This window comes from Aphelocoma coerulescens, chromosome 2, assembly GCF_041296385.1.
Source record: "Aphelocoma coerulescens isolate FSJ_1873_10779 chromosome 2, UR_Acoe_1.0, whole genome shotgun sequence".
Classification (NCBI taxonomy): Eukaryota; Metazoa; Chordata; class Aves; order Passeriformes; family Corvidae; genus Aphelocoma; species Aphelocoma coerulescens.
In genome coordinates this window covers 16159440-16183540 of record NC_091015.1, presented here as the reverse complement: position 1 = coordinate 16183540, position 24101 = coordinate 16159440, and the positions used below count along the sequence as shown (strand labels likewise).

The 24101-nt window shown below is 35.1% G+C and overlaps 1 protein-coding gene across 2 annotated transcripts in view; it reads right to left on the bottom strand.

The window, feature by feature from the left end:
• Positions 1 to 24101, bottom strand: part of ODAD2 (outer dynein arm docking complex subunit 2) — a 73101-nt gene that overhangs the window by 18669 nt on the left and 30331 nt on the right. For both annotated transcript variants that reach the window (XM_069005735.1, XM_069005736.1), the window contains 4 exons: positions 23781 to 24023; positions 16139 to 16253; positions 4566 to 4754; positions 3757 to 3978 (listed from right to left, as the gene is read on the bottom strand). In XM_069005735.1, the coding sequence (XP_068861836.1) occupies positions 3757 to 3978; positions 4566 to 4754; positions 16139 to 16253; positions 23781 to 24023 (769 nt within the window). The remainder of the gene's footprint in view (positions 1 to 3756; positions 3979 to 4565; positions 4755 to 16138; positions 16254 to 23780; positions 24024 to 24101) is intronic.

The following is a 24101-nucleotide window of genomic DNA, read 5'->3' as shown; positions in this document are numbered from 1 at the left end:
CTCAGAGACTCCTCAGAGTCTCATTAGCCTCATAATAAAAGACTGGCCTCAACTCTGTAGGTGATGAGGCCATTCAAACATCCTAGGCCTTCTCTACAAAGAAATAATAATCATCATGATCGTGATCATCATCATCATTCACAAAAACAAATCCTTTGTATCACTTAAAAAGTGAGAAATTAACTTCTGCAGTAGCAGAAATTAACTTCCATAAGAGATTATCTTTCATCTTTCTTCATTTGCAAAGGAAGAATGACCAGGAATAATCAGCTACATATTTTTCAACTGTATATACTTTGAATCTTTTTTAATCTCTGAAGAAGGTATGTGATGAGCAGTTGCATGAGTGCCCATCCGATCACACCACCATCCTCACTTGCTCACTTCAGAAACAGTCCAAGTTTACATCTTGCCAACATAACCAAGAAAAAGAGTGACTCTAGCACAGAGTAGCATTGTATTAGCTTGACATGGTCTGTAGGATACAGATTTAAATATTTTTTTAGCATCTTCTGATGACTTTAATTCTTCCTTTAAAACATGTTTACACTCATCTTTTCACTACTCAATTATCTGCACTTCCTCAGTCTCCCATTTCTTCCCCAGTCTTTTTACAATTCATCTTACAAGGGCATCCCTATAACAAACCTGTACTCTTTAGCTCACAGTTGGATGTGTTCATGAACAAGCTTGATTGTTCTAAGATTTCAGCAGCAGGCAAATATAGGTGGACATATTTGTTCCCCTGCAATAGCTTTAAGGGTAATGTTCTGCTGTTTTCCTGAAGACTGTGGTGATGGCTTGGTGATACTTCCAGTTGCCTGTGAATTTTCCTATTTCTCTTCTCTGTAACAGTGACAGACTCCAAGTGTAAAGAATGTTGCCTGATATTCCTGCTTATCTCAGCTGTAAACTGCCAAATCCTCACTGGATTTCTCTTCTCCCTTGGTTTGTGGATGGCTATCTCCAGTTTTGAATTCAAATTCATACTTGTTCCTTAGTTTTGATGTCTATCAATTTCTCCTGCTGTCTACTGTCCCAGATGTCATTACTGGATCTTTGAAAATGCAAATCTATTTTCCAGCACAGCCATGAATTTTTACTTCAGAAAGAGGAAATATGTTCTGGTGTTTGGCAGAAAGAAAGCATTGATTCATCTGTCACAGGTCATAACCATTGTTCCATTCCCAGTCATAAGAACATTGATCGTGGAATTGAACATAAAAGAAAAATTTCATAAACTGCCTTTCTAAACATTCTCAAAAATCCCCCTGTTTGTCTCCTCAGAATTTCACATGGCAGCTGACATACACCAGTGATCCCAAGCTTTTTATATAGACTCACTTGAGAAAATTGGATGTATTTTGGGTGCAGTTACAAATAGGTGAAAACTTACAACACTGGTTCTCTCACAACTGTTGTTTTGCAATTAGCAAATACTGTTTGAAGCAGTGGCAAAATGTGAAATGCAAGAATCTGATTGAAATTACTTTCTGTTTATAATTTTATTACTGGTTTCCTGCACAAAAGCATGTATATACACATTGAGTAGGGAATGGTCAGAAAGTCTAACGCTTTGAGAAAGTCTCTGGCCAACTGTTCAAGCACTCAGCAACTGTGTCATTCACACAGGCTAAATGTTTCCCTGAAGCATCACACATTCTTTGTATGTGAACACAGCACATGAACATGTGCTGAAGAACACCTGGGATTAGGCATGTATTGCAACCTAGTCAGAACTACAGAGGCTGTGACAATAATCCAACTGGGCATGATCACTGAAACACCAGGTATCTGGTAAAAGATGAAAAAATATCAAACAAATCCAAACAAGTTTCCTAGAAAAAATATGATTGGTCCTGGAATAACCTGTACATAACAACTTCTATACAAATACAAAGTATGCTTTCAGTCAACTACTCACTGGAGAGACTAGAAGAATGAAAACACCCAGACATTCTGTCATCGCTGCAAAGCACTGAGCAAAGATATCCAACGGTGCAGACACAGTGATGCAACTACTGTCTCCCCTGTGCTGGGCAGACCAACTGAATAGACCAGGCAAAACTCAGCACTGTACTAACTCTTGCATTTGAGCAACTAAATCTCCTCCACCCACTCTCCTTGCCATCTGGGAATGCCTCTCCAGCCTTTCTGAAACTCCAGTTATTGATTTGTGATGGCAATTCCAACAGTGCCAGCAAGGGAGTCAAGCTTGTAAGTGTTGGATTGGTCATTTGTGCCTGAGCTGTCATGGTGCATGTGCTGATTTGCTTCACGATCTGCTCAGCTCTGGCAACACAGAACAAAAGCACTTGGACTAGCACATCTAGAAAAACGATCATAGGTCCAACAGAACATAGTGTCTCAGACTGCCCACCACATTTCATTTACTTGTCCTCACTGGACAGGAAACACTATGTCTCACTGGTCTGGTATATCTTTCAAAAAGGCCTATTTGTTTCTTCACTTTGCCTTGCCGTTCTACATATAACACAACACATAAACATCAGGAAACGCTTGGAAACATCACAGCAGGATAACTGCTAATTAAATCGGGCTTTATTTAGAGTTAGAAACTCTAAATGACCATAGGTGTTGTCCTCTTGTGGGTAGGAGAATTCCATACCCTGAAAAATAAGGACAAACCGAACTAAATACTTTTTGTAAAATAGATATGCCTATGCTGCAGTCGTAGTACTAGAAAGCAAATCATCTGACACTGATCTCCATGCCATCAAAGCTAGACAGGTAAGAAAGCTCAAGACAGCTCAAGAGACCTAGCTCAGATGATTCTCACTGTACTTCTGTCACTTTATGATCTAGGAAGAAGAGGCTGAGGTATAGGTTTGAGTAAGTTCAAAAACTGAATATTTCAGTATTTTCAACCAGTGAATCCTTTAAAGCCAACTACAGATAAAAGCATTCAGGACCATTAACTGTGCTAGAATTGAAACTGCTCACAATACACTACACTATCATAAATGCAGGCATAAACTCAACATTAATAAAAACACTACATTATAAGTCAACTCTTACTGTAAATACATTTACCTGAACATCAAGTAAAATGAAAAGTCTGCATATAGTGAATCTTTCAGGGAATTTATGAGAATTGAGAACTCCTACTACCTCAATCTCTAAAGCCATAATCCTCACCTTTCCTGTGCCAAAGGAATAACTCTTCTGCCTTCAACTAGTGAGACAAAACTTTGCTAGAAAAATCTTTATGAGAGAAAATTTTGTTCTAGGATAAGGTCTTTGCAGAATGTGCTTATGCTTAACTCTTAAAATAAAAATTTTTCTAAGTAAATGCAGAATTCACCAAAACAGCTCCAGGTAAGCCTTCATATTATTCTGCTTTAATTTGTACCCAAATCCAGTTACACTCAGTTCCTAGGTGACTTTCTGCAATATTAGGCAACCATCCATTAAGATAACTCAACTTCTTTAGCAAATGTCACTCGAGAATGTCAAAGTCTGATGCCATGTCACTACCAGCCTAGGTCAGAGACAAGTAAATGTGAATGTCCACATCATACTTCTATTCCCAAAACCCACCTAGCTGTAATATTTTTAGCACCAAAATCCTGTTTCCTAATTCACTAAATAACTGAACATTTTTAGGATGAAGTTTAGAAAATTTGAGGTACACAGCAATATTAAAGAACTATTTCAAATTAAAGATCTCTTTTTTTGACCATGCCAAACCCCTTCAATAGTTTGACCCCAAATAAGACAAATCTTCCACCTCACCTTCACCACTCCATTTTCATTCATGGTGATACAGTTGTTGGGATCCTCTGACAGCTGATATAAAGCCTGAGCTGTAGCTCTATGAACTAATGGATCCTTTGCCTTCAAGTAACGTACTAAAGGAGCCACAGCCTTGGTCTCTCCAAAGGCCACTCTATTGCTGCTCCACATGCAACAGTGGGCAATGGCCTCTGCTAAGTGACGTCTTAATTTGTTATTGTTCTGAAGAAGGTAAAAACATAATAAATTTAAGTCAACACACACAACAAAAAAGTCATTGGAAAGCAGAATTGTATTCTCACACATCTTTAAGGCATCCCAATTTAACTGCAGTACAATTAAAACTGGAGAGAGCTGTAAGGGATACAGCTATTAAAATCCCTTAACATTCTTTTTATAGCAAGTGCTGTGAATTTTTATGTTATTTCAAAGGTACTTTTAGACTGACTGTAAATTAGATAAGACAACATTAAAATGTAAAATATAGCCCCATCATTGAGATTTTCTGCATGTTCGGATTTACTGTTTTCTCAACCCTTTGTGCTTTTTTCATATGGCAGCTGCACCTCTCAAAAGCAATATTCTGCAACAGTAACTATTAAAATGAAGCTCATCTTCCAAAACAATTTTAGTAGCAGACACAGACTGTTTTGCTGTCCAATATATGTCCCATAGAGGAATGATTATACAGCTCTTCCTTGTAGCTGCTGCAAAATCTACTGCTCTTGTGATAACCTTTTAGTTGGGCATAATGCAGTCTGATTTAAGAAATTCCAGTGCTTTGTATGATATGTTTAAATGTTACTTACTGTGTTTGCTAGCTTGGACAACAGAGGGACGACTCCATGATCTGTCATAACAGCTAAGTTTTCTTCATCTTTAGCTATATTTGCAATGGCTGCACATACACTTGTTAAAACTTCTTTATCCTTTGATTTTAGCAAATTGACTATCAGTTCCAAGCCACCAACAAATGATCGAACCATTTCCCCAGAATTCTAAATGAGAATCAAAAGAAACATAGTTTTAAAATATTCAATCAGTATTTATATGCAAATGTTTAAAAAGAGATTGGCATGACATATTTATTCAAAACTTCAGCTATTGCTGTGTTGCCTTCACCAAGAAATATGGCTAATTTGGAACTTGGAACTCTTTTGATTGACATGAGAGTTAGACTGTTTTGCATACCACCATCCAGGCAGAAATTCAATGCCTCAATAAAGCTATCTATCATTTTTCATACCCTGGGATATAAAAGTCTCAAGCTGTCACTTTAGAAGGGTGCAAGTCTCGCTTATCAGTAGTATCAACGTGGCCAGATGGGTGCCTTGCACACCTTAGGACATCTAACACAGCAACACACACTCCTGTTTAGGCTCTCAAAGTGTCTCCTGTTTCCTACATTTAGTCTGACAGCTAAGACAAAGGAGCAACAATGCTATTTTCTTGTATCAATGCAAATGAGTATTCAGGAATATTTAAGAGGGGATATTACACCAGTCATGACTGCAACAGTGGGAGAACCATGGTGCACCTCAGAGTATGAAAAATCAATGTAAAATGTCACTAAAGGACATGAAAATTACCCTGGAAAAATGTCTAAGTTAGCCCATAAAAATGAAATAGAAAACAGTGTGCCTTGATCTTGAATACAGTGGGCAGACCTGGTCCATTTTTACCATCTTCAAAAATTTACAATAAAATTAAAAAAGGTTTAGAAAGACAACAAGAATAATCAGCGGTAGGTAAGTGCTCTGTAGAAGGAATGACTAACCAACTAGGACACTCAAGGTGATAAAAGAAAAAGAAGGAGCAGTGTGATATAGATGTACAGAACCTTGAGTAGAGTAGGAAGAGCACACCAGGATTTCTCCTCTAGGAGAAGATCTGGGATGATCAGAAGAAATTAGTAGGTGGCATTTTTGTCCAAAATCAAAGTTGTTTTTAAACAATGTGCAATTGAGAAGTTGGAAGTCCTTGGAGCAGGATTGCAGTGGCTCTCAAAAAATTTACATTCAAATTCAAAGAAAAAAAGAAAATCCCCTAAGGGTTATTCAATATGAAAGTATTCACTCTGATTTAGAAATTTCCTCAGCACAGACGTCCTGAAGTGATGTTATGGTGGCACATCTGAGGGTGGCATTGGACGGTCTAGTGTCAAACTGTTACTACACTGGAACAAGAGTCAAGTTGGTTGTAACTTCGTAGGATAAATTCCAGCCTGTGCTTCCCAGTGGTGATAAATGTGGAGCAATGGAAAGAAAGGTCTGCAAGTGGAATTACTTTGTTTCTTTCAACAGGTCAATAGGAGTATTTTGAATAAAAACTAACAGACACTCCTGAAATCCTTTGGACTTCATGTAAGTGCAAACATGGATTGTATGAACTTTCCTAGGGCTAGGGAGTGACCCTGACCAAGCATGGTTTTGATTATATTTATTTCTTTTTGGGGGCTGATTTATGAACAGAGTAGGGTACAACTGTATTGTGTTAGCTTTGCTGAGCAAATCCATCAAATCACGCATGGACTTGGTAAATGAAGATTTCCTAAGATGCTGCAGTTTCATCTTTTTTTAGTTCGGGGTCTAAATGTCAAACAGAACTCTTAGCTGTGATGTTTCCTTCTCACAGAAAGCAAAAGCAGTGGGTAGGCCTGTTGGGAATGAAATACTCTTTGCCACAGGCAGAACAAATCTTGAGACTGGAAGGGAGAGGTTAAAGCCAAACTGTGTAATGGTGAAAAACAGAAGCCACAGCATGTGGGAAAAGGGCAGCATCCAAGAGCAAACTTCATGCAGAAGTCCTAAAAACCCCCAAAATGAACAAACAAGAGGTCCTTATAGAAATTAAAATAGAATCTAAATGCAAAAGAACTACAATAAAGGTTTGTGGCTCAGAAAAGCAGTTGAGAAGGAGAAGGAAAGGCAATGCTCTGCCACTTCTATCACTATGTGAGCTGCATGTAGAGGCAGGTGGCCTAACAGAGGGTTTCCCATGGATACACCAGCATAAATGTTCCTCTATCATTGCTAGTGGATGCATAGCACAATACAATGCATCTACAATCACCTGAATTAAAACACTGCTTCTCCACATCAGTTTTCATGTTTGTCTTGAAATTTTAAAATTTGACCCAAGGCAATACATAATGGGTTACTGAGAAAGCTTTCTACACAAAAATTTCTTACCTACATGTATTCATGTAGAAGCTAAATGACAAGACACGGGAGGAGAAAAGAAAATGAGATATTTTATATTTACTTTCATTCTTTGAAAGTCACTACAGCATTATCTTGGGTATAAATATTGGCTCAACAGATGAGAGAGGCTTCTGCTCAACAGGTAAATGCTACAGTACAAGGTCTAAGATTTGAAAGGGACCCTGAACATGATTCTGTGTTCCTGCATAGTTCAGATATCTATGTATTATTATTCCTGCTTTTGAAAGATGTTCCATGAAGCAATAAGATAGCCTTTATCTCATCTTAATGAACCAATACCAACCTTTTTTATTTTTTCTACCTGTAAGTATTTTCTTTCCAGGTGATTATAACCCTATTTGTTGAATTTCTCTTCTGACAAGCTTATACTTTCCACATTTTGTAATGGAGTACATCCAACTAAAGTCATGGAATAACATATAAACAATCCAGCAGTAAGAAAAAGGAAAGAGTTTCAATAATCATCTGTGAAACCAACTAAACACGAGGACTGAACTTTCTACCAATGATGAAAAGCAGAGGGAAACTGCAGAAACCACATGTCAGGGAAGTTTCCCAAATGTGATTGTGGGTGTAGTCTGGTGGTCTGTGCAAGACAAAGAGAAAAGCAAAACAGCAAGAAATTTGAAGAACAATGAATGGAAAGAAAGACCAAAATGAGAGCTTTAAAATCCATTATGTTATGTACAAGATTTCTTTTTTTTCAGAGAAATTTAAACAACAAACACCATCTTTTTTGTATCATTTAAGGAAAACCACACACTTCCTTTGTATGATAGATTTCTAGATTTTTTTTTAAACTGAAGTATTTGTATGTATTATATTTAATTGCCATATCTCAATATTTAAAAAAGAATTTATATGAAGTTGTGCCTGTGATTGCAGAGGCCTAGACTTAATTCTTTTGAATCTAAGTTCTTTGAGTATACTTGTAATAATGATCAGATACTGCTCATAGTGTCAAGTCTAAAGTAACTTCTGTGATTTCAGTTTTCAAATACTCTCAGGCACTTTCATTTATATTTTTTTTATTAAAATAAGAGAAAAAGGAATATATAATGTCTTTGGAAATACTCCTTTACTTTTTTGTTTCAATTAGAAAAAAATGCTATCCTTAAATTCCACCTTCTAAATTAATTGACAAACAACTTACTTTGTCCGACAACCTAAAGGGTTTGTAATTTCCAGCTATTGATGTGTGTTAAGCTTTCATATTTATCTGTATTATATTTGATCCATGTGTCCCACTTCCTTACCTCTTGTGACAAAATCTTATTTCTTGGTCGTCTTAATAAGGTTATTCAGGTAGAATTAGGCAGGAAAAAATTCTAGAATAAAGCTTAAGAAACTGTCATTGAAGAGAAAAACATTGACAAAATCACTGAAAAGCAATAAAATAGATAATTTTATTGTATATCTGAGTGCATGTGTTAACAATAGGCTGAATGCATCTGTTTTAACAATAATATTTCCTGAGCTGAACAAAGTAAGAGGCCAAATTCAAAGACAGCTAAAGAAGTAATAAAAATGTAAAAAAAAACTGAAAGGGGGAAGAGAGCTTTATTGTATTAACAGGAGGAAACTTCATTTTGTATCTTCATCCTTATTATAGTTTTTAATGCAACACTTAACCTGAGGTGACATATGAAAAAACATGGATTGTTAAATTACGTTTTAAGTGGCTAAAAAAAGAGATAACAGAATCTTTCATGACTTCATGTCACCACATCTTCTAAGTATTGGAGAGCAAAGGTTTTGTCCTCAGAAAGTATGAAAAATACTATTTTAAAATTGGATTCAAGAGGAGGAGTTTGCAATATCAAGCAGTAAAAAACCACTTATCTGGTATAGATGCTGAGGCCAGAAAAGTTACCTGCTGTGTTAATAAAAGCCTCATCCCACTACTCTTATTACATACTTGCATTTTTCTGGCCTGCATGACTATTAACAAGATTCAGTTAACTTTGCCTTTCCACTTATTTCTATATTAGCTTCAGCCAAGAAAAAAAATACTGTGAGACAGACCAGCTTTGCACATTTTTTAAAAAATAAGAGCAGAAACTGTTATGGTATTTGCAGGACTTGATCTTCGTGGTATTTATACAAGGAGAACATTTGCAATGAGTTTTCTCATCGTCATATTCTGTGTTTTTTGTGTTTATTTTCATTAAGTAAATAAAGTTCATCAGTCTTAAGTTGAGACATAAAGGTCTCATAGAGGAACTACAGGATTCTTTTGTAACATAATTCCTTTCTTATTTCTTCCAAAGCAAAAAGTGTTTTCTTTATTTGAAAGATTTAAAGCTAAACACCTTATTACAAAAACACATTGTGTTTATCTTTAAAATATACTCCATTTGAAAGATAAAAGTTTCTCCACTAAAGAAAAGAAATATTTCACTCTTAGGACATCTTAAAAAGCTTAAGGTGTCAAAGATAATTTGTCAGATTGAATTACTTTTGCCCAAAAAAGTGATGGTATGGCTATGCAAACAAACTTTAGTTATCAAGAGTCATCTTTAAACTACCTTTTCTTTAATGAAGGAAGCTTTTCCTTTTCATTTCCTATTTCTAACTGAATAACTTCTCATTCTAGTGCACAAGCCAATTTAAAGTTCAAAATAAAGAAATGCAAAAAAGTTTCTGTGTCATAGCTGCTTAGTGAAAATGGAAAATGCAATTTAAAGTTTCTATTCATTGTTCTTATTAAATAACTCAGTGGTAATACTGATCAAATTACTTTATATTTTAAGGCTAACCTTATTCCTGCCTATACAAATTTGGAGGCTTCCACTGTAGCAGAACAGACGAAGAAACATTTGTAAGATGAAGCTACTTCCCTACATCTCACAACTTTTCTTCTGTGTGAAAATGCAATGTATTGGAAAATGCAATGTGTTGGGAAAGAAGAGCAGACAATGATCATGGACTTTCCTGTCCTCTTTACTTCACAGAACCAACTAAAGCCAAAGCAACAAAGCAGAGTTGCTTTAATATGGTTCCAATGCTACTCTATAGCCTATAAGAGCAGAATTCCTCTTCAGAATTTCCTCTCTCTCTCTTCAGGGATTTGATCGTCGCACACTTGGCAACTGTATTGCTATTGACAGTTTCAGGAAACCAAAGCAAAGTCAATTATCCAAGCATACAGCCCAAGAAGGCATGCAATGCATGTTCTCTAAAAAATGGCAGGGGCAAAAAAGTACCTAGTCACTAATGCAACTTTTAGTAGTCCTTCTGTCTGTTGTTTTCCTTACTTTTCAGTCTGGCAGACTATACCTGAAGTTCAGTCCTGGGTAATTGCCAAAATCCTATTTTTTTTTTTTTTTTTTCACAGAAGCAGTGAAACAATGAATAGCAAAGTCCTTTGAGGCTACAGTTGTCTCAATTATTTTAGATTATTTTGAGGAGCATTTAAGTAATGGAAGTAGGAGAAACAAGTAACACTGAATAACTGGAAAAACTGGGAAAACATCATTTCTATTGCTTTTTTGTTGAATTGAATTCAAACACGTCTAAGCAAACTTCTTATAATCATTAATACATTTATGAGATAGTCATCACTAATATTTAATATTGTAGAGATGCAAGACAGCAATATTAGGATGTTCTGAGGACAGTCTAGCTAAACAATCAGTGCAGTGACAACACAAACTGAGAAGTTGTTAAAATAGTTAATGTTTGTCTTTGCACGTCTGGCATGGTTCCAGAAATAGAGTGGGATATAAGAAGGCAATCATATCATATTGTACCACTCACCATTACAGACCACTGAGAATCTGAACAAGCAGCATGAAGTATAAAATATGTTTTAGTACAATTAAAAGTTTCATCACTAGATAAAATGATTGCTTGAAATCTTCTGGTTTATATTATGTAGCAAATGAAACACAATGATCTCCATGCTCTTTTCTTGCTTTAAGACCAATGGAAGTCCCACGTGGCAAGTGAGAGGGTAAAGACAGGAAAAGAGTGACATGGACAAAAAGGAAAAGCAAAGAAGGGAGGAAAAAAATTAGAGAAGATGGGGTTTAATCCTCTTCTAGATTTTTAAAATTGAATTAGTGAGTCAGACTTAAAAGTAAAGAAACTACACAATATGCTGTTGACTAGCATGTGTAGCTGTTAATAAACCAAGCTACAAGAAAAGCTGGTCAAATATTTTCCAGTGGAACAGTATTCCATCAGAAAATGCTAATGGAATAGAACCAAAACCTTCCATAAGAACACAACGACTTCTTGAAAAGTTTTGACAGAAACCAGGCAGAAAGGCAGGCTAAATAACCAATGTGTCTCTTCATCTTTTCTCTTGTCAGCCAGATGGCTGGTGAGTAGCCTGCCAGGCTGCTTGGCTTCTAGTTTTCATAGAATCCCTGACTTCTTGCCTGATGGGCTGCCAAACAGCTGGAAATCCAGGTCTCCAGGAGCTCCTAAGCTTTCTGACATCCCGTGGTCTCCAAGCTCTCAGGCAGCTGCTTTGCATGGAACTTAGGGCCCAAGGCTCCTGTGTGAGGGAAATACAGGCCACACCCTTTGCTTCCCAGCTTCCACGTTATGTGTTTTACAGAAACTGGACTCCTATATTTGTAGACATTAAAGACCTCAGGGTAATTTATGTCAGTCCATTCAAGATTTCAAGCATGTCTGCAGGAGGCCCAAATAATTCCTGAGAGTTGGTTCACTAAACTAGGCAGCCTGTGTCAAGAGTCATTGGATGAGCTGGTTCTTTATGTACCCTGTAAGCGCGGCAGTCACTCATGGATTCACCAAGCCAGGTCTGGATTCCTGGGCTTCCTAAATCTCTGAGGACCCTGGTTCTCTGGAAGGCTTCAGGTGCAAGCCAAAATTTCCTTTTTGTCTCTCTTATGGTATGCTTGTAATGCTTAGTTAATAAAAAATGCTTAAAAATTTGGAAGATCTAAATCCAGATATCAGGGATTAAAAGCTGCATAAAATGAGAGCAAGTATAGAGAAGTAGGTATGACAGATGTAAAAAATCCGAATGTCTAGAGAAAACAAATAGAAAAATGGAAGGAGAGCAGTAAGAGCACTAAGTTTGAACCACCAAGGTTTCTGTGTAAAATTGCAAGAAGCACAGCAAGGCAAACAAAGAAACTGGAAAAATGCTGTACATGTGCAAGAAGGTAATTTTGACATTTTAGGCTTAACCCAAGAATGGTACATAAACAAAAATGCATTGGTAGTAGTTAAGCAAAATATTTAAATATAAAACAAAGGAACAACAGTGTGCAGTATGGAGCATGATTATACACTATAGTTTTAAATTAGTAAAATGTGTAATCAAAGCATCTTAATGTATTTAAAACAGCAAATAGTTTTACTATTTTTTAAATATTGTAAGAATTTCCAACTTCAACTACATTTCTTTGTTATTCTTAGAAAAGAAATGCTCTCTGTGGTTTTACACATATGGTTATGTTAAACTTTCCATTACAAGCAAAATCCATGTAAGAATAGGCCATCAGCAGCATATTTTCTACCCATAGGTTAACTCCAGGCTGGTGACTGCAAAACTCACTTCCTCATTACATAATACTGTTGCAGGACTGAAGACTAATTGACCTTCACATGAACCCATTTTGTGACCCTTCCCTCTTAAACCTGGTTTAGTTTTGATTTGGTTTGGGGTCTTTTTGTGTCAGCATGGGCATTCTCTATCCCCTTATGAAAGAAATACGCAGACAGCCTCAGATGTCTCATGATCTTTCAGCACACCCATGATACTCCCCTGTAGAACTGAAATCACAATTTATCAGAAAGGGTGAGATGTCATTCTACAATATTTTAAGAAAACAGAATAACTTTCTCACTCTTGTTTTTCAAATGCCCAGTTTCTGACTCTTTACTTGAATTATTTTGACAGACAAAACACAGCACTGTAACAGCTACTGAAAAATGATTAACTCTACCCTAGCTGAAACCAGGACAACTCTATACACAGATGGCTTAATGAAGTTCTTTAAGAAAGCCTCTCAGTTGTAGCTACAAAAAGGCTAAAACTGAAAGTTGAAAGCTGATACACAGGCACATGGGACAGAAAACCACGATGCCTGACATTACCATTCACATTCTAATGTTTGCACCCAAAACTCTACTAAATATGAGGACAGAAAATAACCCCTAGAACTTTTTTCCCTTTTCTCTTTTTTTTTAAATTTATTTAAAGATTCTAGTACAAAGTTCCTCTGTGAGGAAATAGGAATTTTCATACAGACTCAAGTTGGCAGTGTTCCTCTTATTGGCACAATACATTTGGGTGATTTTTATAATAGCCCAAATTATATCTTTGCAGAATTTCTCCAAATGTTTATGTTTGGGCTGATGTATGTTGGGAGAACATTACAAATACTGTTTTTCAAAGGAGCATCATAACCAAATATTGCTGTTCCAACATCAACAGGGTTGAATAGACATCTCTTATTCATTTTTCATAATCATTTGTGTTTCTTGGACAGTGCACTTACACTTTGCCACTAGCAATGTGCCTGCAGTAGCAACTTTTCCTTTTGGAAGTAAGGAACTAATTAATAAGAATCTGCTTCTATTAAGATAATTCCTTTGAATAAATGACATTCGTGACTCTTTATGTCTTGTATTTTAAAGAAAGGTATGAACTAATTTATCCAAAATCATGAGATAGTTGTCTAAAACTCCCAAGCAGCACTTTCAGGTACTGTGCAAATTTTCTCAGGAGAGTTTTACTACACAAATTATACCACTGACAGCAAGATCTTCACTCTACAAGAAATTCAGCAAGCTAAAAATATTTAGAACTAATGCTGGCATATGAGGTGATGATTGACATGAAACCAATATTGTGGTTGTCAGAGCTCTAACAGTCTATGTACCAGAGTGTACAATTTATATCCTCTATTTAAAAAGTCGTAGATCTGTCATGGACCAAATATCACTGACCTTTATCATATTTCTGTAATAAACAATATCACTTAGCTACATCACACTGATAAAATTCTATTCTGCGGGAAGTACTGTTAAACAGATTATGGTGAGAGTAAGCATGAAAGAGAAACATGTAATCACATACTATGACAATAACCATCCTATCAGAATGATTGATTAGCTTCTAAGATTTTATAAACACAGAAAATAACCTTTAACTTGGTTGTAAAATGAAAATGTCTGTGCAGAAAAATGGATGCTGCATTACGTCATAATAAAAATTTGTTTACGATACTACTAACAAGTTCAATTTCATCTGTGAACCTCCACAGCACAGAAGAGAACCACTACAGCTTCCACAAAAGAACACAAAAAGAAAACAGACTCCATTCTCACAGCTATTGGAAACACAGTTTGCGGTCCCAAGTACAGGCTTAGAAAGGCCAGAACACACATAACCCTTTAAAGTCATGTCCTTATTGCTGCTTTTGAATCAAGCACTGCATAAACCAAACTTCTTTGTGGAAGATCATGTAATTTGTTGAATAATATTAACTTTGACCAAAAAAACCCCCAAATTCTCTTTAGATAGAAATAGTTGCTGCACTTTGTCAGTGTGGGTGTAGTTGCTGCTTTATACATATTTCTTTCTATTCAGTGTCAGCGGAAAGGGTATTATTGGTAGGTTTGTTTCAGTGAGCCACTTGGTCTCAGTGTCACACAAAGAACTCTTTGTGGGATCACAGATTAGCATTAGGGCAGGCAGCCAAGAGAGATGAAAGGAGGATAGCTACACTAAGGGTGTACATAGCTTGCACTCATCAAACGCCCCAGGGAAAAAAATGAAGAAAAAAATCCATGTAATGCATTATTTCAGTAGTTGTACTCTATTCCCTTAGTTTCTAAAAAGTGCTTTTAGTGGAAGTTCTAGCAATGTGCAGTTCTACTCTGGCCCTTCAAGTCACAGAGTCTTACATACAGGAAGTATTACCTCAGTACTGAGATCAAGTAGTATTTTAACATTCAGTTATAGCAATATTGTTCAAGAGAGAGGCAGGTATATTTGTATCTTGACAGAGGAGACATGTTTAGACTGTACCATTAGGTACCAAAAAACTTTACTGCACTAGAGTGTACATTTAGATAAAAGGATGAAAAGATAATTCAGAATAACTAGCATGTGCGAAAAATGACAAGCAAGTTGCCATTTTAGAAATCGTTGTGAAGAAATATAAAATGCTTAAGTTATAAAAATCAAGACCAAATATTCTCACAATATATCCATATATCTCTATATCCATGTATCTCTAACTACACCAAATCATCTACATAAATTAATAGCAGCCAACTGAGCAGTGCTCAATTCCAAACAGGAAACTGCCTGCAAAGGATTCTATGGATATCTAGCACTCTGAAGGAATTACTATTCTTTACATAGTCAGGATCTCCAATTTTGTGTGGAAGGATATATATTTTTAGTAGAGAAAAGATGCAAATGTTGCATTAAATACAGAGGTAAATCAGAAGTGGAATCTAGTACTGTACAAGGATTAAGGAATAAAGTTAGTACTCTAGGAAACTTCTAATGGGAAACAAAACCTTGCCCATTTATTTTACCACATGTCAGTGCTAAGAATACATAGAAGATGACATGCAGCTTATCCTCACTATTTTATCTCTATTTGGAAACTGACATGAAATAAATGAATAGCTCAGTCTTCTGTGCACAAATGACCTGCACAACTACCACTATTCACAACTGGCACTTTTTGTTGGCAGTCTGAGCAGAAAACCTGAAGATTACATTGGCACCGAGTCTAAAATACACTCTGAAACCAGATGATGGTCTCTTGAGAACACAGCTGAAGTTCCTCACAGTGGAGAACAACTAGAACTACCCATGCTATTCATAGCCTGTGAGTAGAAGCTTTCTGTTTTCAGCATTCTCAGATTTTCATCATGCTTTATTTGGCAACAGCAAGGTTAGGTCCTGGTAAATTATTAAAATATATTTGCCAATCCAGAAAACACTGTAAAGGCAAAAAAGATTATATAATGGGTGCTAGATGGAGGACTATTCACTTTTGAAAAGTAAATACATATGTTTTTTAGGCAGTTAACAGAATAAAAAGAGTGTAAGTAGAAAACAGCAAAGTATTGCTGGAAATTATCCAAATATAAAAATTATACATGAGTGTATATATATAACAAAACTGCTACTTCAAATACTTTCTTACCTTAGCATTTTCAATGCAAGGACAAAGAGCCCAAGCTGCACTTGCTTGAACATCTGGGTCAGGATTTTTCAACAATGACCATAGTAAGCGAACTCCATCTAGACTGTCAATTATCCTATTGCAGAAACAGACCAAAAAGGGAAAATTAATTATGGAGTATACAATGCTGAATCTCAAATTATATCAGTTTGTTTGGAACACTGCTCTAAGAAACACTGGCATGATTTTGACACACTGTTTTGCTTTACGCAAGTGCTTGTGTTTTATTGTCAGCTAATCACCATCAACATGCTCAGTAAACAGTGCCCACTACAACGGATGGGTGTGAACAAATGATGTAAAGACAGAATGTTTTCTAACTAAATCTCATTAATGCTGTTTATTTTTTTCCAGCGCTGTCATTCAGAGCTCTTATAGAAGATAAAATAAACTACATTATAACCAGAACTCATAAATGTGAAAACAAGCATGTGACTTTTTAACGATCTGCATGCAAAGTGAAATCTGAATTTGAGTATACTGGCTTCTTTCATATAGTAACAAATACTCTCCAAAACAAATATTTATGCCCAAAACTATGTACTTAACTTTTTATTCAGTCTATGCTTAATGTATTTACCTTGCTCTATGACATATTTTAAAATACTATGTTTCTAATCAAGCATTAGAAATTAAAATGGTCACACCACAGAGCATCCTTTGTTGGGCACGAATAACGTGCAACTTGTTTCCCATATGTTCCTTACTAACAAGACCAACACTGAGCACTATGTTATAACTACTTAAACATACTGTAATCAAAGTATCTTCATGACTAGCTGAGAAATGAATTATCATCAGAATCATCTCTACACCATCTGTGTTATGTTTACATATCGATCAGGCTTGGGGATCATAATTTCACATTAGGTTCCAGTGAATACCCTAAATGGAAAGGAAGGTCAAACAAAACTTAATAGCCTTTACTAACTTGCCTTTTTCCAAAAAACTGTGTTAAACTCAAAGCAGATGAGCTGAAGAAAAGCAAGTACACCTTAATTGTCTAACCTCAAAAGTAAAATATTCAGTTGTATACATGTTTGTATCTTTAACTGTAAATGCAAGAGAATTCAAAACACATTTTTAAGAGAGCTTAAAAAGAGCAGATAAAGCATTTCATTTGTGTTCACTATTTATGCTTTGCCAGGAAATTTTCAAACTAACTATAAAATGAACTTTGTATGTAATTCTATCATCATTTGAAGCCGAAAAAAAATAAATAAGGACATGAAGTCTGTCTAAAATAAGCAAGGACTTTATTCACAACATTTTTATGCAAACTGGTTAAACAACTATGATTTTCAAAATAATACTTTTTAAACAAAACTATGGTTAAGCTAAAAAACCCTAAGTTTTTTAAGATCTGCCAGTTTCAGTATAGCTTATTTTACACGCTCAGCTCCAAATCAACTGCAAGAAAATCGTCATTCAAAGGACAAATTCAGAAGTCTTAACACAACAAAATACAACAATATGAGCACAAACTACACAACTACACATACACATTCACATAGTAAGGATGACTTAAGTAAAAGCTTCAAAATGAACTTTTAAGTCCCTCTGAACCCCAAACACTTTTAAGCAATTTTAACATTATTCTCCTGTCATTTCAGAAAGTACAAGGAATTTTTTCCTATATTGGAATTAATTAAAAAAGAACTCATGAATCTTTCCTCTAGTCAAGCAGACTACTGATCATTTACCAACATGAGGTACTTCCTCCCAAGAGGGACTAAATATAAATGACCCAGCTCCAACAAGTATATAAAAATCAAGAGATAGAAGCCAAATACTGAGCTCAGATTTTTCCACCACACTTAAAAAAACAACCTCTAGGCTGATTTATCTTTCCTTTCTATTTTTTTTAAAGCTCATTTTCAATTGAAGGTTTACTTTCATTCTCTTTTCAGTTTTCTTGTCTTCTCTTCAGTGTTTCAAGGTAAAATAGACTCACTCTATCGTTAATTTTCCGAAGTGTTTTGCCTTTCCCTTAAGGACCAGAAAGACCAGTTGTCTTAGATCAAGAGAACCCAGCTCAGAATACCTGAAAGTATAGTTTTCTGACCATTCAACATGCATAATTTTAAACGAGGAAACAGTAGAGACAAAACAATAAAATCTCCAAATTACATTGCTCATCACTGATTACTTGCAGTTACACCAGATTAACAAAAATAAAAAGAAATCCACATACAGGAATGATGCTCTTAAACTCTCATTCTGGAAGAATTATTATTGTGTAATCATCATGCAAGCACAAACCTTGCTATTTTCATCTTGCTGAGAATATACATTTGCCAATCTAGAAAGCACTGCTAAAGAGTTCAATTTTTTAATCTCCCTATGGTTTCACTGCACAATCCAGCAGATGAAGAAAATGGGTGCTGAATGAGTGTATTTGCCTTAACAGCAAAGGGAACACTAAAATAAATGGTCCTGAACAATGTTTCCTCTATAAAAGGGCTTAGACATTAAAGTCCTTCCTATGTAAAAATTCCTTTTTAAAGCTGACAAAAATACACATTCAGTTTTCTTTACAAATAAACAAAGAAAGAGAGAGGAAAATAGTCCTGTAATCTTGAAAATTGTAGCTTTGATGACATTATGCTAAACAATATTATGATTTGCTTTTGTGTATAGCTTTTGTATCCAATTTTCTTCTCAAAATGTATTATAATATTATTAGCAGGATGCGGTAATAAAGCTTCTTACCACAATAAATACAAGCAAATATAAAATTTACTTTGTTTGGCATTCAATTCTGTAGTCATTCATAGTTAGCAGATTATTCACTCTGTGGTTTCAGTCAGTTAAATTATGTATTTTATAATAATTTGTTGATATTCTGATGATAAAATTAAACTACAGTAGAATCTGGAGCAAGGAACTACTCATGGGACTGTTAAAAGATGGTTTTTTTAATAAAAATGTAAAACATTTTCTTTGAAAGCTGAATGAAATCTCATAAAAGCTGAAATAATACAATATTTAGTTGATAAAAAAAATCTTTATTTAATACTTTAATATTCAAATATTTAACTGCTTTCTAGAATAGTTGATCTGCTATTGTATCTACGTATGTATGTAATGTATCTAATGTACAGGACATTATTAATAGTCAAAATCTTAACAGGAATGAAACTCACCCAAAGTAGAAATGTAAACTTTATTATAAGTAATTGCCACTTCTCCTTCACTGTAAATACATATCAATATATAAATATGTGGAATTCAAAAGCAAGAATGCAGTTTCTATTCCTTAGTATAGCAAAGGCATCTCACAACAGAACTGGACCACCTCTTCTAATTCAAAGCCCTCTATCACAGACTGATCTTATTTGATCACTGATATAATTTAGAATAGGTGTAGATTATTCTGCCCCTCAAAATAACTCCAAGAAGTTGCAATGGCAGTTAGAACTGGCTGAAGAGGCACTCCTGTCATGTACTCCTGCGCTGGCCAGACATAATTAGAGTAGAGGTGAAGGGATATATTCAGCTGGCATCATCACAACTACCAAAAGGCAACTGCAAGGTGTAGGACCAAAACATCTCCCTGCTTCCAACACAGAACATATGCATGGTGTACACAGAATGGGTTTTATGGGCAAATAATTTTAATGCAATTAAACCCATTCAGAGATGACTGCAATTTTTAGGTTACAGTGAATTGGTATTTGCTATTTGACCAGTGCAGATTGGTCAACTTAAGATAATTTTCTTAATTACTTTTGTTGTCTATTCACAGGCAAAAGCTGCTTAATGAAGATTTTCCACATTATTTAAGAATCTCAATATCATTAAATCATTGAAGAGTATGAGCAAGATGTGGCTTAAAATTCTAGAAATTTACTTTGCTTTTTTTAATATATCTGAAATTACCAAAGCCTTTAATCTGAAATAGTACTTCTCTTTCAAATTAAAACTTAATATTGAACATTTCCAGTAGAAATGTCAACATGAATTGCTTAAATACACATGTGTACGCACAGCCTAGACATCTGTTTGTTATATCTATCATCTTTCTCTGCTACAATGTTACTTACCAGAACTTTGAGAACTTCAGTTTAATTGCCTGCCAATTTAGACCACAAATACAAATGTAAATAAACAAAGTTATACGGACTCTGTATGGTGCTCACTGGTAAGATTACAGGGTTTAATTCTGTCAGAATGTAATCTCATCTTTTTTAAAACCACAGTTTAGCATTTTTCTTAAAACTTTCACTAGTTTCTGCTGACTGCTTTGATAAATAGTATTATATACCAATGACTAAAACTCCATCTGCTTGGCTAAAATAATTGTACATTTTAGTTTATAAGATTCTAAGCCCTCAGTTTTGAATGCTAGTGATGCAGTCTTTGGATTTTCAAATGGAAAGGGCAAATGAAAATCTAGAGTCAGTTGAAGAGTAAGCACTAGTCCTTTGTTTTTAGTAAAAAAAATGAGTAACTTATAAAAAGTTCCTCAAAAAGATAAATATACATGAAAAATGTACAGCAGCATCTCTGTCAGTGTTAGTACAGCAGACCAAGTATGGAGAACAGCTTCATGCTGTCTACATAAGAGTAAGGGAGTTCAGTCACATAATTATGTTGTGTTTTTTAGATAAGTGAACTTATTTTTGGCTGTGAGAGAAGCTGCTGTTTTTTAAATTTTAAATAGCTCAATAGAGTCAGTAAGAATCACTTAATTGTTTCAAGTTGCCTTGAAGTAAGGGATTGGTGCAGAAAAGTAACACTAGTGTACTTCCCATTCAGTAGTTGCAAGAGTCACAGTGTCAACTAGGAAACATAGCAGAAATAAAATATATAAAAGACATACAGAAGATGTAGATTCACCTATTCACCTATTAGTCTTTCTGTCAGTACAAGCTTCCTCCATGGAGCATAAGATAATTGCATAGTACATCCCTCAGAATTTAACTGCACTGCTTCACAGAATATTCTCAGCTTTTTCTAGTCCATAATGATGTTTTATTTCTTATATTAATCACAACCTCTTCATTATATATCCTTGAATAATTTACAGAAATTATGTGAGCTCCACTCTTGGTCTGTGTGGTCTTCACATACTTGCTGCTGCTGCAAGGATAAGCCCATTCAAAGTAGAAGACTGCTCAACTGAATATTTATTCTCTAAGCCACACTTTCTTAAACACACTTGCAGCTAATGAAACTAAGAATATATCTGAAAATTCTCAATCCTTATGAGGGCTTAAATTTTTTCTACATATGAAAGTCAATGACAGCAGAATCCAGGAAAATCATCATAATTTTCAAAGTTTCTATAATGCCAAACTAAAAAACGTTACACTGTAAACAGAGCCTGTCTGTACCACATGACAAAAAACCCCCAAGCCTCAAGACCTGCCAGCCAAATTTGACAGGACAAAGGCAGTAGAGAAGAACTGATTACCTAGAACCTGTCAAACCATTCTGAGAAATAAGTGATTATGAAATAAAAAGTGTCATAGGGATCCAGTTACATGAATCTGAAAGACCATAAACACCTAAGTATCAACCTGCTGCAACAGAAAGTTCTCATCACCTGTAAATACTTACAGGCTACAAGTGGCTTTGCTTCTTTCTAGAAGGCAATCTTGGCCCATTTCCACACCCTTGCTAAGATGTGTCTTTTTGGTTAAGAACTCTAGAAAATGTTTACAGAAAGAGACTGAAGTCCACAGTAGTTTCTAGCAAGGCTATTTATTGTTTTAGGCCCCAGTTTTGTAAATGGAAAAGAGTCATACTACAGACTGTTTGTGTATTTCATGTCTTTGGTGACTTGTTCTTCCCCAAAAGGAGAGCACTTTGGATGAGGAGATGAGAAGATACAATTTCAACTTCTGCTGTACTGGTCTGAGAGGAGGAGAAGATAGAAGAATGAATATACTTCTTTTTCTTCTTTTTTTTTTTTTTTTTTGAGAGAGAAGTGGGGGTCACTGGTGAGTGGGGAGGTTGCTTGTAATTGCCCTGAGGCAGAGCATTCAATCAAGAAAATCATTTAAACATACGAACAGTTACACTGCTGTCAATGTTTTAACTAAGCAGTATTTTTAAACATTTTGCTAAATTAGTATCAAATTTATCCACACTTGGATGAATCATGCTTTGGGAAAAATATAGCAGCATTATCTCTTCTAGTACTACAAGCATAGCTAGCACAACACATCAGGTACATGGCACAGTCTTGATAATAATTTTTGTGTAACTTCTTTTTTTGCAGTAGCAAAAAGTATATTCTACACTTATTTAACATCTTGCTTACTTGCTAATGTTTTGAAATACTTTTAGAAACACTTCTAAAGTTGAGAACATCAACAGAACATCAACAGCATTTGACTCCTTTGTTCACTCTTTACAAACTCTAGAATATAAATTTTGTCCCAAACCTGTACTTTCTGCTTAAAGACAAGACAGACTTTGTTCTATCACAATTTAAGCAGCAGCTCGGATTTTTTTTATGCTTATACTGAACACATTCCAGTATGAAGCTGTCCATACTGGATACTACAAGTGACAGTTCTGAGTACTGGAGTATGTCTGAGGTTTTATAAATATCAATTTATATTTATTGGCATTTAAGTTTCTCAGTATTTGCAATGCTAATTCTCTTAGGTTAATACCTTATGCTAAAGGCTGATTTTTAGTGAGAAATGTCATTAAAATGATTTCATTTATTTATACTTTTATGCTACATGGCTAACTGCTCATACAACCCATGTTTACAGTTGTGTACCATCCAGCCTTTTGCCACTGGGTGACAGCCAAAGCATGAAAACAAAAGCCCTATTCAGGAAAAGAATTCCCTGCACTGCTATATGAATATCAAGTGAATTATGCAAATCAGAACAGGAGGAGCTTAATAAAACTCTCTTTCTGACCTCCCTTATGTATAAGGAGGGAAATATGCTGAGAATCTTGAAGTAAATATCCTTGTAAGAGAACAGTAAGTGCAGCAAATGCTGACCTCAACATTTAACTGAAACACTGAATCATAAAAATCAACAATATTCGTAATTTGTACAAATCTACATCACAAAATCAAAGACAGTCTTTTTCTTTGGTTTTGCAAAGGAGTAAGGGGAGAAAAGGGTCCAAAACTGTCTGAGTTCACAGAAGGAATGATGGAGAGGGACAAAAGAGATATACAATGCAAGTAATACTCTACTACAAAAAAAAAAAAAAGTATATTTTCATGACAGTAAATGTGCATGATTCCTTTTAAAATAACTTTCTCTAATTTAGGCTATTTTTAATTACTTGAGAACAGATGTAAAAAGAGAAGGTAAAACATGGACCTATCATGCAGCACTTCAAAATGGTGCTTTGCAACTTTGAGTTTCAACTTTAACAAAAATCAATTTCCTAAAGGTTTATTTGATTTTTCTCAAAATACAAAAGCTTTACATTCTATATATTTCCTTAATAATTTTTTTATCTATAGCACATTTACAGTAGGATGTAACTAACCCACACAGTTCTGTAAAAAGCAAAAAAGTAAAATATCTTTTAAATCAGATTAAAATTGACTATTTTTGCATCAGAATAACTAATTTTTTTTTCAATATTTAAAATTCTATTAATATGAATAACTTACATCATATTTTCAGGTTCCATTGCACAAGCTCCCACTGCTTTGTTGACATTCACAAGTAGTGCCCTATCAGTTGTAGTCAGTAACTTCACTATAGGTGCGATTCCACCACATCTGCGGACAGTGCCTCGATTTTCTTGCTCTTGGCAACATTCTCCCAGTGCTCCAATGACATTTTTAAGGACCTCTTCAGGCTGATCAGTAAGCAGTGTTACCAAAGCTTCTACAGTTTTATATTCCTGAAATCTAAAAGACAACAATAAATCCAAAGCTATTATTTTCAGTATGTTACCACTATAAGCTTGATTTTGTAATTTAAGTGTT